This window comes from Pseudorca crassidens, chromosome 19 (genome assembly GCF_039906515.1).
Source record: "Pseudorca crassidens isolate mPseCra1 chromosome 19, mPseCra1.hap1, whole genome shotgun sequence".
Classification (NCBI taxonomy): Eukaryota; Metazoa; Chordata; class Mammalia; order Artiodactyla; family Delphinidae; genus Pseudorca; species Pseudorca crassidens.
In genome coordinates, this window is record NC_090314.1 from 11,558,009 (window position 1) to 11,568,147 (window position 10,139).

Below are 10,139 nucleotides of genomic sequence, written 5' to 3' on the forward strand. Positions count from 1 at the left end.
CAAAAGTAGGGCTTTAAAAAAAAAAACACTTTAAAAGAAAAGAAAAACTCAAGCGCTTGACTGAGGAAAAAAAAAGCGAGGGCCAATTGATCCAATATTATTTAAACTATTCCAGACCATAGGAAGAGTGGAATCTCCAATTCATGTAAAATTATTGTGGTTTCGTTAATATTAAAACCTGATCAAGATACTAAAAAACTAGAAGCCAAATTAATTTATAGAGATACAAAATCTCTAAATAGTATCAGAATACATTGATGAATCAAAAGAGTATTAACACTATAACCAAGTAGGGCTTATTCCAGGAGCATAAAGTTGGTTTAATAGAGAATCTATCAACATTATTCATTACATTAACAAATTAAGGGAGAAAAATATGATCACATCAACATGCTGAAAGGAATTTGATTAAATTACAGCAGCCACTCCTTTAAAAAAAAAAAACCTTAATTAAAATAGTAATGGAGCGGGCTTCCCTGGTGGCTCAGTGGTTGAGAATCCGCCTGCCAATGCAGGGGACATGGGTTTGAGCCCTGGTCCAGGAAGATCCCACATCTGCGGAGCAACTAAGCCCGTGTGCCACAACTACTGAGCCTGTGCTCTAGAGCCCGCGAGCCACAACTACTGAGCCCACGTGCCACAACTACTGAAGCCCGCGCGCCTAGAGCCCACGCTCTGCAGCAAGAGAAGCCACCGCAATGAGAAGCCCGTGTACCGCAACAAAGAGTAGCCCCTGCTCACTGCAACTAGAGAAAAGCCCACGCGCAGCAATGAAGACCCAGTGCAGCCAAAAATAAATAAATAAATAAAAACAAATTAAGGAAGAAAAATATGATCATATCAACAGATGCTGAAAGGAATTTGATTAAATTTCAGCAGCCACTCCTTTAAAAAAAAAAACAATTAAAATAGTAATGGAGCAGGCTTCCCTGGTGGCGCAGTGGTTAAGAATCCGCCTGCCAACGCAGGGGACACAGGTTCGAGCCCTGGCCCAGGAAGATCCCACATGCCGCAGAGCAACTAAGCCCATGTGCCACAACTATTGAGCCTGCGCTCTAGAGCCTGCGAGCCACAACTACTGAGCCCATGTGCCATACCTACTGAAGCCCGTGCACCTGGAGCCCATGCTCCGCAACAAAAGAAGCCACTGCAATGAGAAGCCTGCGCACCACAAAGAAGAGTAGACCCACTTGATGCAACTAAAGAAAGCCCGCGCACAGCAACAAAGACCCAGCCCAACCAAAAATAAATAAATAAATTTATTTATTTTTATAAAAATTTATAGAGAAGAATAAGTGCCCCAAAATAGCCAACAGTTGTTTTTAAAAAGGAGGCTTACTTGCATTGCTAGATATCAGAAAACATACTATAAAACTACTGGAATCAGATCAGTATGGCTTGGTGTATGGGGTGGTAGACAAGCCAGTAATGAATCCAGAAGTAGATCTCAGCATACAGCAAAATGTATTATACAACCGAAGTTGGCATTTCAATTCAATGGGGGTAAATTAAGGATATTTTTTAAATGAAGCTGACATAACTAAAAAATAAAAGTAAACCAGACTCCTCATTCACACCACACACAAAAGGAAACAAAAATAAACCAAATATGGGAATTCCTTGTGGTCCAGTGGTTAGGACTCCGTGCTTCCACCGCAGGCGGCCCGGGTTTGGTCCCTGGTCAGGGAAGATCCCGCAAGCCGAGAGGCACGGCCAAAAATAAATAAAGTCAGTTTAATTTTTTAAAAAATAGACCAAATGAATTAAGGTGAATGTAAAAATTGAAATAAAATTCTGTCAAAAAAATTTGCAAAACGAGTATACGCTACTGACTGGAAACCCAGAAACTGCAAAAGAACAACTAAAGCATATTTGACTATATGAAAAACTAACCAGGAATTCCCTGGCGGTCCAGTGGTTAGGACTTTGCGCTTACACTGCCGAGGGCCTGAGTTCAATCCCTGCTCAGGAGAACTAAGATCCCACATGCCAGGAGGTGTGGCCAAAAAAAAAAAAAAAAAAAAAGGAAAAGAAACCACTTTTTTTTGCGGTACACGGGCCTCTCACTGTTGTGGCCTCTCCCGTTGTGGGGCACAGGCTCTGGACGCGCAGGCTCAGCGGCCATGGCTCACGGGCCCAGCCGCTCCATGGCATGTGGAATCTTCCCGGACCGGGGCACGAACCCATGTCCCCTGCATCGGCAGGCAGACTCTCAACCACTGCGCCACCAGGGAAGCCCAGAAACCACTTTTAACAGTAAAAGAAAACACAAACTCAAGAAAGAAAAAATCGATTGGGGCAAATTCTACAATGCATAAAACAGTTTATATCTACAACTGTCAAGGAGCTCTAACAAATTAACAAGGGAAGAACGACCCAATAGAAAAAAATATTATGCAGCCATTTAAAAAAAAGAATTAGAGCTCTACCAGGCCAGGTGAAATTGAGTGAACACAGTGAGATGCACAAAATTGTGTATAATATGATCTAATTTTGGTGTAACAATGACCAAAAAACCCAGCAATCCCTCTGTGTGTGTGTGTGTGTGTGTGTGTGTGTGTGTACTATGCATTCATGATAAAACTGTGGATATATGTGTATGCATAATAAAGTTATTTTTCAAGGCAAATATTGAGGAACTCATTGCAAACAAAAACAAATAAGCCCCAAGAAAATAAAAATTAGCTATAAAGCCATCCACAAATACCACAATCAACACTGTGGTATAGACTCATCCATCCTTTTTTTCTACGCTTGTGTGTGTACGTTTTTTACGCACAAAACTGGGCTCCTACGGTTCATATTGTTTTGAGATCTGTTTCTTCTGATCAATTTTCCTCACCTGTCTCTGGGCATTTGCTGATGCTAGTCTCTCCCCCTAAAACCACCACATCCTTTAAGCCCTTCGAAGCCCCCACAGGGAGTGGGTGACCACTCTGAAGTTTGTCCTCACCAGCTTTCTCCCCTTCCTGGAAATACATTTAGGTCTACCTGGTTTGAGAGTTTCTCTTGTGCTCCTCCCCTCTCCTGTTAAACTGGGGAGCTCCTTGGGGGCAGGCACTCTGCCTCTTTCATAAGTGTGTCTTCCTGGTGCCTAGAATGCACAGAGTAGGCACTTTATAAGTATTGCTGTAGGAAAGGACGTAGGCTTCTTGCCTGTCTTGTATTGAGTGATCTCAAGATAGTATACGTGATGGAGCAATCTAGGAGGTAGATGCTTGGACACTGGATGGAAGAGATCAAAGCTGGGGAGTGGGCCCCCAAGGGCTGGGTAACTCCCGGGTCACCCAAATCCACCCCCCACCCCCTTCCCAGGGCTCTTCCAAATGCTCAGAAAGGAACAACCTGCACACAGGGCTCCCTGTATGATATATATTTATATATATAATTGCTCTCATTTTATTGTACTTTATCCTCTTTTTACAGTAGATCTGACACAGGCATTAAATAACTGCAGAGAGAGACCAGTGGGGTGAGGGGAGTGCAGGAAGACATGGGGACCCAAAGGGAAGAGACTCAGATCCAGCGAGAGAAAAACAGGGGAGAGTCCATCTGTGGGTGGGATGTGGAAGCTGCAGCATCAAAAAAAAAGGAAGTCAGAGGGGAGGAAGTGAAGGACGTGGGAAAAGAAAGAGTTAAAATGCCTCTATAACTCAAGATCACAGGCAGTCCCTCATTTAACATTCTATGGGCACTATGGGGTTGTTTAAGAAGGCAAAGGGGTCTGAAGGAGACGGAAACAAGAAATTCAGAGCCTTAGATGGAGGAGGTATTTGCAATTTTCAGGCTGGCATGCAGAGAAAAAGGAAGGAGTTAGTGATTAGTTGATAACTTGCTAAGAGAAGCCAGAGAGAGAATGGTGGGGGCATATCTGGGCCCAGGGGAAGGAGGTGGAATAGTCCCATAGCCAGCTGACGTTTCCAAGGTGGCCACTGGGGACCTAGCCAAAATGGCTGCCCCTCCCCCAGGGCGCCTGGGAAGTGGAACTTGCAGGATATTCTGGGAATGCGAACAGGGGGAAGGGAGCCATCGGCAAAAACAAAGTGGACATTCAGCCTAGGTCAACCCCGCCCCTCTGAGTGCCTAGTTGGGTGACAGGAGGGACCAGAAGAGAATTTTCAAGAACCAACATGGACTTCTCCTTCAGACCCTCATTCCCAGCTCACGTAGTCAACGTGGGGTGAGAAGCCAGATGTGCCAGGAAAGAGGGAAAAGGCCACAAAGCCACCTTGTCCTCAATTACAAACGGTCCCCCTTTCAGTGGAGGGAATGGGGATGGAGAAGACCGGCCAGACGAGGCAGACAAGTCAAAAGCCACTGAGACAGCGACTGTTGTAGATAGGCAGAAGGTGAGGGAGACAGAGGAAGGTGACAGCAGCTGAGCTGGAATGAGGGATAGAGGGCCACACTGGTGACCACTCTAACGTACAGAAATATTAAATCCCTATGCTGTGCACCTGGAACTAACGTAGTGTTGTAAGTCAATTCTCCTTCAATTTAAAAAACAGAATTGAGCGCCACCTCAGTGTGTGGAAGTGAGGGGTGAAATGAGATATGTGCGTAGGTGGGTGGGTGGGCATTTTCTATAGCTCTCAGGGGATAAGAGGGCGGGACAGGTGGGTAGCTGTGAGGACACCCCACTCAAAGCTACTCCAGGCCTAGAAAGGCTCCCAACTCCTCTGTGACCGTCTTGGGGTCCCATCTCCCTGTCTCTGACTGAGCTAGGGTGGGAAGAAGATGGTGGAAAATGTGGGTAGCCAGGGAATCACGACAGACATCAGGCCGGGTTCAGAAGTAAAGGAAAAGGGACTCAGACAAGCCAGAGCTCTGTTATAAAAAATACCTTTGGGGTGGGTGAGGGAGGGATCAGGCAGGGTCAGGGATATTCCAGAAGCATCCGTAGGAAAGAGGTGGGGGCGGGAGGAAGGGGCCTCAGGTTTTGTTGATGCGGAGTTTGAAGGCCACGCGCCCAGCAAACTTGTCGCGCTCGTCATCAGTGGCGATGTTGGCGGCGTTGATGCGGCACTCCACGTTCACCTCCACGTTGGGGGTCACATTCAGGAACTTCACGGCCACCAGGGGCTGCGTGTAGTTCACCTGGGCCAGAGGAGGAGAGCGAGGCTCCAGGCCCGCAGCAACTCGGCCTCCTCCCCAGGGCCCCGCTCCCCTGCAGGAACCAGCACCCAGCCTCCCACGGGACTTACGTGGAACTTCTTGCCGTAGTAGGGGAAGTACATGAGGTCGATGCTGCCGTTAGCAGGGAACATGACGAAGTTGCCGAGATTCTCAGCATCTTCATCTCGCTGTGGGAGACGCAGGAGGGTGGGGGAGAGCATGTGAGGGAACCCAGACGCTCTCCAGACTTCCCTTTGTTCCTCCTTGACCCCCAAATTATTGTCTCATATCCGTATCCCTTGAGCGCGGAGGCTGGTGTGTTTGCGCGTGCGCAGGAGCGGGTGTCCCATCTCTTCCATCAAACTGGGAAGGCCTCCAGGGCGCTAATGAACCTGAAGCCTCCTACTGCCCTCCCACCCCAAATTCTTACCCCATCCTCAGAAATCGGTTTCTGGAGCGGAGCCAAGAGAGAACAGATAAATGAGTAAGGGCTCAGTAGGAAACAAGGAGGGGGATGAACGAAGAGGGGCAGGAAGTTCCTAGAGAGGACAGAGGTGGGGGGAGCAGGGTTCCAAGGACAACTTAGTGGTGGCAGGTGGTGCTTACAGATCAGCAGCTACCAGATACCTAAAAAGAATTGAGGGATAGGAGAGACATGGGATGGAGAGCGGAAGACATAGTCAGGGAATAGAGGAGAACATGGAAGGATTAGGGAGAGAAGCCAGAAGCAGGGCTTTGGGCGGAGTCAGGAAGGGGGTGTCTATCCACACAAAAGAGCAGACTTCTGCATCCTAGAGAGAAGCAAGAGAGGTGGCAGCCCCTTGGAGTTTGAGCCATACCGGAGCCCACTCTTACCCCCTTGTCCCTAGAGTGATGGAGCTTCTGGGAGCAAAGAAGATAGGGAGAGATGAGTGAATGACATGGAAACCATGAAGGACAAACAGGTGCGCAAAGGCCCAACAAACTCACCTTCCCCACACAGGTAACATTCATGCTCTGGTTTGCTCCTGCATAGAAGTTGATGACCTGGAGTGAGGAGAGAGAGTCGTGAGGGTTAAAGAAAGAAGTTGTCAAAGACACAAGTATCCAGCCTTCCAACCACCATCTCAGCCTCCAATGGCCCCATCTCTCTTGTTCTCTCAGCCATTCAAATATCTAAAAATCTCCCGAAGCGCAAGAGCCCCAGCAAAATAAAGCAGCTGCCAGCAGATGGTGGCCCCAGCTCCCTCCTCCGTTCCCCCTGGGAACTAAGGTCGTGAGTACCCGGTTCATCTTGATGAAGACACAGGGCTGTCCTGTGCTGTAACCATAGTGGGTGGGGTCCCCAATGCCAGAGCAGTCGCCCAGCTGGGTCCGGTTGAACTGGCAGGCACGTTTCGGGTAGTTGAGAACTCCGTTATCTGGTTGTTCGTAATAGCGCCCAGGGAGGCAGACATCATTCTTTTGGGCTTGGATGGAGTCATTGTAAGCTACGGGGGGGGTGGGGGGGGGAGAGTCACAGGCCTCATGTTCTGCTCCCAGGGTCTCCAGTCCCCTGCCCCGAGGTCCTGCACAGCCACATCACCAGCCCCATACTCACGCTCCAGGAATTTGTTGAGCTTCTGAACATGCTGGTTCCAGCTTTCAGTGTCACTGACATTGACAATGACATCTAGGTTCTCAGTCTTAGGGCGAATCATCAAGCCTAGTCAACAAAGGCGAGAGTGAGGGGTATATATAAGATGAGGGACCACACACAGAGGGAAAAAGATGGACATAGGGAACACCAGGGTGAGGGACAGGTGAAGATCCGAGATCGTCTTCCCGGGAGGGAGATCTCCTGTGAACATCTGCCACCTCCCCAGATCACAGAGCTCTCAGCTGTGGGAAATGGGAAGGCAGACTTCAAGAATTCCCCAGGGCTTCCCTGGTGGCGCAGTGGTTAAGAATCCGCCTGCCAGTGCAGGGGACATGGGTTTGAGCGCTGGTCCGGGAAGATCCCACGTGTCGCAGAGCAACTAAGCCCGTGCGCCACAACTACCGAGCCTGTGCTCTAGAGCCTGCGAGCCACAACTACTGGGCCCGTGTGCCACAACTACTGAAGCCCACAAGCCTAGAGCCCGTGCTCCGCAACAAGAGAAGCCACCGCAGTGAGAAGCCCGCACACCACAATGAAGAGTAGCCCCTGCTCGCCTCAACTAGAGAAAGCCTGCGTGGGCAATGAAGACTCAACACAGCCAAAAATAAAATAAATATTAAAAAAAAAAAGAACTCCCCAGCACATGGTGACGGGATCATCAGAACCGAACCTCTGAGAAGAGCTGACAGTTCTCAGCCTGTGAGTTCCTTTTGGATACCTGGGGGCACAAGAGCAGTTACAGTGGCTGGTGGGGGAGCCTCGTCACTCACCCGGTGTGGCCAGTCGGTCCTGGTACTTGGGAGTATGATCAGAGACCGTCTGCAGCATCACCCACATGGTGAGGGTGAACATGGCGGTGAGGAAGCCATAGAAGACGAGGTAGAAGAGGAGGATAAAGGCTAAGGAGGAGGAAACAGGGTCAGCAGGTTCCAGGTCTCCCTCGATGACCTGACCTAGCCCCACACACCCCTCTCCCACTCAGAGGTTCTGCACAGGAATGGATCGCAGAGCCTTGGGAAGGCTTCCCCTGGAAGCAAAAGGAGACAAGCTGAAAAGCGGCAGTTGTGTCTGGCTTCCAGCCATGACTCCCAGCCCTTCCTGATCCCACAGCACAGTGAAGCCCGACCTTGTGGAGGCCACACGAGGGCTAAACTCTTGTTGCTGGTACAACTCATAGTATAGGCCGCAGTCATTTTGCCACAAATTACGTTCTCAACTCCTCAACCTTCGTGGCCCTGAAAAGGCACAATATCTGATACCACTGTATCGGTACTCATGCTTGAAGCTGTCTAGCACGATGACTTTCAAGCCGGCACTGGCCCCAATTCACAGCCAAACTCTTATCCCATCCCTCAGGGCGTGGACGTCCACACTCAAATAGCAAAATCTCTCTCTCAGAGCCCCACAAAAGCCAAACCTTGAATGAGGCTCCTGCCAAGCTACAAAGTCTCAGCTGTCCAGAACCTTCAACAGTCACCTACCCCCCAATTCACACACAGCACCCAGGGCAGAGGCAGGAGTAAACGTAGACCTCCAATAGCCTTTCAGACATAGAGCTGGTCCTTGGTGGATGTGACACGTCACTCCGTCACTCCTCAGCCTGGTGTGAGTACCTGCTGTTTCCACCACCCCAGACCCCCAGTCCTTCCATCTCAGAAGACACTTCACTCAAGAAGCCTTCTCAGATTCTCCCAAGCACTCGTGGATGCCTCCAGTCCCAGGGAGTGGACTGCAAGTTTCCTGCGGCAAGGACTGCATCGGACCCACCTCAAGTGCCCCAAGTGGCTGGGCTAATGGGGTCCGCGTTCAATTAGTGTGGATGAACTGTAAGCTGTGTCACACAATGTCTCCTGTGCTTCGACTTCCCAGCTTGAAAATCCCTTTCGGAAGAATTCCACCTCTCACTGGCACCTATGCCCAGCACGGGACCCTCAACCAGATGCAACTCCCTCCACGCCTCCCCAGTGGCGCCAAGGTATGGGTGGGTAAGGAGCCAAGCCACGCAAGCCCACAGACACACTGGGCCGGATGATGTACATGTCTCACCACTAGTGACCACTCCCTCCGCCTGCGACATCTGAGCCGAACACCCAGCCCCGAAAACCTCCCAGTGTCACCCCGGCGCAACAGCCCCCCACCCGCCAAGCAGTCACAGAAGGCTCCAAAACACCCGGTAGTAGGACACAGACAACTTCCGCTGTGAAGAACCCTCTCCAACACACTCCCCACCTCTCCAAGGCCCGCCCGCTCATGAACGTTCCCAGGGTCCAAGGGGTGGGCTCGAGCTAAAAATAGACGGGGCTGGCTAGCTAGTGAGAGTCAGAGGGAGGGAAGGGTCTCTCTTCTGGGGAAGGGGGGGCGACTGTGCGGAGCTGACCGGACTCCGACAGCGAGCGCGAGCGCCGCGGCGCGGATACGCGCTCAGAGCCCGCGACCCCCCGAGCGAGGGGGCTCCGCGGGGGACGGGAAGGCGGCAGTGACCTACTTTCTCCGCCTCCGCAGCGGCCAGCCAGGGAGATTAGACCGGCGATTCGGCGCCCTCCCAGCCCAGAGCCCGGCAGGGGGGCCGGACGCCGGGGACCCGGGAAGGGAGCTGGGGCTGCGCCGGCGGGACCTCGTGTGCTCGGGGCGTCGCCCGGTGGACCCCCAACCCCTCGCGCGGCCGGCCCCGCATACCCCAGCTGGTTCCGGTGCGGCCCATGAACTGGTGCGTCCTCGGGTTCCACACGAACTCCTTCCACTCCTCAACCACCTGCCCGCAGCTCTTCTTCTCTTTCTGAATGACCATCTTGACGGCGGGGGGCGAGTCCCGCGCGGGGCGGGGGCTACGGAGAAGCCGGGGTGCGGCGCGTGAAGCACACTCACGCACCAGAACGCGCGGGAAGCAAAGGCAGCGGGGGCGAGGGAGACCCCTCCCTCAGATATGCAGCTGCTGCAAATTCCGGGGCGCAGGGCCACACGTTGCGGGGTGCTGGCGGCGCGGCGTAGGATGCACAGAACCTAGGCCCCCCCCACTGCAATGAAAAGGGGGGTTGTCCGAGCAGGGGAGGATAAAAAGGGGAAGGGGTGCGAACGCAGCTTCACTCCCCAAACCTCCCAGAAGCAAAACGAAAAGGGATGCAAAAATAGACGGCTGCAAAACCCGAGAGAAGCGCATAAAAAATCGGGGTGCAAAGGGGCAGGGAGAGGTGGGGGAGGGGACCGCCCCGAAATCCGAGATGCAAAGAGGCTGTGGAGGAGGGTCGGGTGACCGTTCAAGGCTCTTCTGCCGAGCGGAGACCGCCACACCTGCGGTGGCTCGGCCGCGGGGGTGGGGTGGGGTGGGGACGCGCAGTTGTGGGAGACAGGCAGGGATAGGGGTCCCCCGGGCGGAGGCTCCGCTCTTCAGCAGTGCGGGGCCGGCAGC

The 10,139-nt window shown here is 51.9% G+C and overlaps 1 protein-coding gene across 2 annotated transcripts; it reads right to left on the minus strand.

Annotated features, from left to right (window-relative positions):
* Positions 1-3,358: 3,358 nt before the first annotated feature.
* On the minus strand, positions 3,359-10,139 carry ATP1B2 (ATPase Na+/K+ transporting subunit beta 2). 2 transcript variants are annotated; one of them, XR_010937139.1, is made up of 8 exons: positions 9,410-10,139; positions 7,504-7,632; positions 6,695-6,799; positions 6,379-6,584; positions 6,085-6,141; positions 5,205-5,303; positions 4,844-5,097; positions 3,359-3,572 (listed from the first exon to the last, which is right to left on the minus strand). XR_010937139.1 is itself a non-coding variant. In XM_067714027.1 (7 exons), exons 1-7 carry the CDS (start codon positions 9,519-9,521, stop codon positions 4,933-4,935), a joined length of 873 nt encoding a protein of 290 aa, XP_067570128.1. In that variant the 5' UTR covers positions 9,522-10,139; the 3' UTR covers positions 3,359-4,932. The 2 variants fall into 2 exon arrangements, 1 of the variants encoding a protein (XP_067570128.1); XM_067714027.1 differs by having other exon boundaries at positions 3,359-5,097.

Coding starts and splice junctions, on each gene's coding strand:
- ATP1B2 (XM_067714027.1), bottom strand. CDS start 9,521: ATGGTCATTCAGAAAGAGAAGAAGAGCTGCGGGCAGGTGGTTGAGGAG. Junction 5,304..6,084: donor ATGTTACCTGTGTGGGGAAG/GTGAGTTTGTTG, acceptor CGTCTCCCACAG/CGAGATGAAGATGCTGAGAA. Junction 5,098..5,204: donor ACTACGGCAAGAAGTTCCAC/GTAAGTCCCGTG, acceptor CCTCTGGCCCAG/GTGAACTACACGCAGCCCCT.